The 3,686-nt window shown below is 41.6% G+C and overlaps 1 protein-coding gene across 5 annotated transcripts in view; it reads right to left on the reverse strand.

Annotated features, from left to right (window-relative positions):
- Positions 1-3,686, reverse strand: part of SLC6A6 (solute carrier family 6 member 6) — a 118,866-nt gene that overhangs the window by 46,615 nt on the left and 68,565 nt on the right. For 2 of the 5 annotated variants that reach the window (XM_035894807.1, XM_035894805.1), the window contains one exon: positions 505-561. The exons of the other annotated variants lie outside the window; for them this stretch is intronic. Coding sequence is in view for 1 of the 2 variants with exons in the window: in XM_035894805.1 (XP_035750698.1) it covers positions 505-561 (57 nt within the window). In the remaining variant the exon portion in view is untranslated. The remainder of the gene's footprint in view (positions 1-504; positions 562-3,686) is intronic. 5 annotated transcript variants of the gene reach the window in all.

Raw genomic sequence — 3,686 nt, forward strand, 5'->3', positions numbered from 1 at the left:
GGTGGGGTGTGAGTGACAAATGGGTAAGCTCCAGGTTAAGTACAAAATAAGCAACAGTCCCTGGTGGCAGCATATCAGACAATACTCATTTTATTGTCAGAGTAAAAACATATTCCTTTAAGAAAACCAAACAGAACCCACTGCTGAATGTTACAATGCACGCCAAGCAATTCTTGCTGTCCACAATGTGTCCTGCGACTCACTGTGCCCCAGTAAGTTGTCATATGGTGCTCACTCAGGGTACACAACTCACACAGTTGCAATAGCTCTAAAGAGCTAATAATTACTTGGACTGTAGTTAATTTGGGGGGTTTTAATTTCCCCATGGCAATGCAATAAATGTCATGCTTATTACTGTATTATTATTTTTTTTTTTTAAATAATAAAATAATGGGTTTAGTGGCAGGCAAGTGCCATTAAGGCCTGAAACCTCTTATATGCTAGGGGAATCAACTCAGACAACCTCTGGCATGCGAAAGCACATAAATAATTGGTAAATACTACCTGTGGTCTTCTGGGTCCAGATCTGCCTGGTGCCAAGAGCAATCAATTCCTTTTTGGCTGCAAAGGATAGGAGGGCACTCAATACCTTGCAGGAGGCGTTCAGTACCTGGCAAAAATCAAGCTTTCTGTGTGCCAGCACCCCAGGAAAGAGCAAACCCTGAATCGCGTATGACAGAAATGGCTCTCTTCTCTTATGAGGGAAGGCAACCTCCTAGAGAGACACAGAGCCAGATGTCTGTAAGGTGCCAAACACTCCCCCTGCCTAGGAAAGGTGCACTTCCTATGCTTACCCCACTTAAAAAACCGTTCTAACTCTCTCAAAGGAGAAAAAAAACCCCAACAAAGCATCTGTCTTTCAGTGAGTCTGCCCAAGAGCAGGAGGCAACTGGGAATCCAGTTTTTATCATTAATAAAGCGTCAGAAATGCTTAAAAGCAGGGATTGAGCAGCAGCAGCAGAAACTGTGTGTGGTTACAAGAAATTTCTTCTCCCATAGTCAGAATTACTCAAACAAACCCAGGCTACACCATAACTTGTGAGTACCATCAGAATACGGCTTCAGAGTGCTAACGGAGCTTTCCATCATACTGAGATGATTTCATGGGGGGAGGAATCCTATATAGACAAGGTCTATATAACACTTGCATACATTTGAAATAAGTCCACTGAAGCCAGTGCTATTCATTAGCAAAAGTGGATCAGTAAGATAGAAGTGGACCACTGGGATTTTGCCCACATAGGGACTCAGAGCTAGAGCAGAAGTGCCATGGGCTTCAAGGTCAGCAGGACTGATTCCTGAAAAAGGGGAGCTGACTGATCGTGTTCATACAACGATAAAGCAATAGCAATGCTGCTGGAATCAACAAAGTTATGCTGGAGTAAATCAGTTGACAATTAGATCCTGAATTTGTATGTCTTTGCAGCTAATTTCACAGGTATAAACAACACTAATGTCTCAAAATGTGACTTGGAAGAAAAGACATAAATAAACATCTCAGCCTACAGCTCTATTGCTCCCTGATCCCCGAGGAGGCAATTATTCCCTTTGCGATGCTCTACACAGGCCAAATACAATGATTGCCAATACAAATATTTTGCTCCTGGGTTTTTGCTTTATAAAATGTAAATTTGGACTGCGTGGCCTCAGGTGTTTTCTTCAGTGCTTAACACAACAGGTTCCAAACAGTGACCGGGGAACTCAGCCATGACCTTAGCATGAATGGCAATGCTGAATAACGACCTGCTCTGCTTATTTCCTCACATTGAATCTCCTGAGCTGTTTAACTTTGTAGAAGACAGCTGAAATTGTGCCTGAATTAAGACTGCCAGGGCCTGACCTGCGCTCTTTTACTGTTACTCTCTAGAGTCTTTGCTACTGCTCGCAAAATATTCTCCATCTCCTAAAAAATATCTTTGATTTATTAACATGTTTGTTGCATCTTGCTTACCTACCTTCCTCAAGAAATGTACTGGAGAAAGTGCAAAAGTACATAAAAATTAAGTATAGCTCAGACCTTTTCCCAATCAAAAGTGGCATTCATCTATGCAGAAATGTCAAAGTCTTCATTTCACCCAAGGAGATAAAACCAGTGTTCAGGTAATAACCACCTCCACACGCAAAGAGCCTCCCTCCAGAGAAGGAAATGCTGCCTTTGGCCAGATCCCCTACGCTCATCCTTTTGTTGGTTAATTCATGACAGTGTTAGCTACATTTTCATTACAGGGTATTATTTGTAGCTGCTGTTTTCATGAAGCAGCTGTAATAAACAAGTGAGATTTATGTTCCTTTTTAAATTGCTTGAAATAATTAGGGTTGTTTAAATTTAGACACTGAAAGAACCTACTGATTTCTCTTTTTTTTTTTTTTTTTTTAAATAAATATGGAAGCTACAAAGCGATCTAGCACCACCACTCAGGCTTGGGCCAGAACAGTCTGCACTCCATATACTATCCAAAATGTATTTTGGATGAGGAAATAATCTAAGTTCTCCAAACAACCTTTTAAAAGTGAATGATGGTTGTGCTGAGTTGTTTAAACAACTGCACTGTGTGTTATTCTTCTCCGGCCTAAACTCAGAAAGGCCGCCTTCTGATTCTGATTCTGGTCTATAGAGGTGCAAATGGGCACCCCAGACCTGGAGCATGCTGGTAAGCTCAACGGAAAGAAGGACCAAAACTGAGACTTAGACCCAGGTCAGATTTTTGGAGCTGACTTCCTAGCTTGACAATTTATATTGAATCCAACTATTGTAAAAGCCCTGACCCACATCAGGCATTCAAATACCGAACTCAGAGCTTGTGGTATGCTCTCTGCATCATTTAGTTTTTACACTCATTCCTCTTGCTGTATTGACAGTCCAGATACTTTAAAATAGGTAAACACGATGCCCTCCCCAAGCCAATTTGGCCATTTCACAGCTATTGCTGCATTTCAGAGCCTGATCCAACAAACCTGCTCCATGACAGCACTAAACGAACATCCTCTAAAAAGCTTTTCACTCATAAGGGCTTTTTTGTTGTTGTTTGGTCAGTTTTGTGATTCATCAGCCTTACAGTGTTTTTCTTGGTGCAGGTACCACCATCCTGGCAGTCCAGGTTTCCTCAGTACAATGGGAAAGACAAGATGAAATAGCAGGGGCCATGGCAGAACTTAGCCTTAATGGTTCTACAAGAAGGGACTGATGTGGACCTGATGTCCAGCTGACTACAACCTCCGAGGAGGTGAGGAAACCATGATCTGCTGTGGGAAAGACCACATTGTGCCATGCACAGAAGAGATACAGAAAGAACGTATTACAAAATGAAGATAAGGAGAAGGCTGAATCTGTCAGCTTTTACGTGATGAACTTTTATAACTAGAGGAAGGAAAAGTTAGGGAAGGTATGCAAACAAGAATGATGGAGCTGGAAAGGACGTCTGGAGTAATGTGCAGAAGACAGTTATAATAGGTACCAAAACATAAAATTATAAGTACTTCTTTGCTCTACATATGATAAACCAGTAACAACTTCTATGTAAATGATAAAATCCCAGGGCATTAAAATAAATGCATGGGCATACCATCTTAAACCATTCCTGGGTAAAATAAGTGAGTGGCATGCAATGGGATGGGGATTTAGCACTAGAAGTAGAAAGCCCTACATCTCAGGAGAGCAGTGACATTGCCTGAGGAGCAGCTGCCTG

This window comes from Egretta garzetta, unplaced genomic scaffold (assembly GCF_000687185.1).
Source record: "Egretta garzetta isolate BGI_Z169 unplaced genomic scaffold, ASM68718v1 scaffold215, whole genome shotgun sequence".
Taxonomy (NCBI): Eukaryota; Metazoa; Chordata; class Aves; order Pelecaniformes; family Ardeidae; genus Egretta; species Egretta garzetta.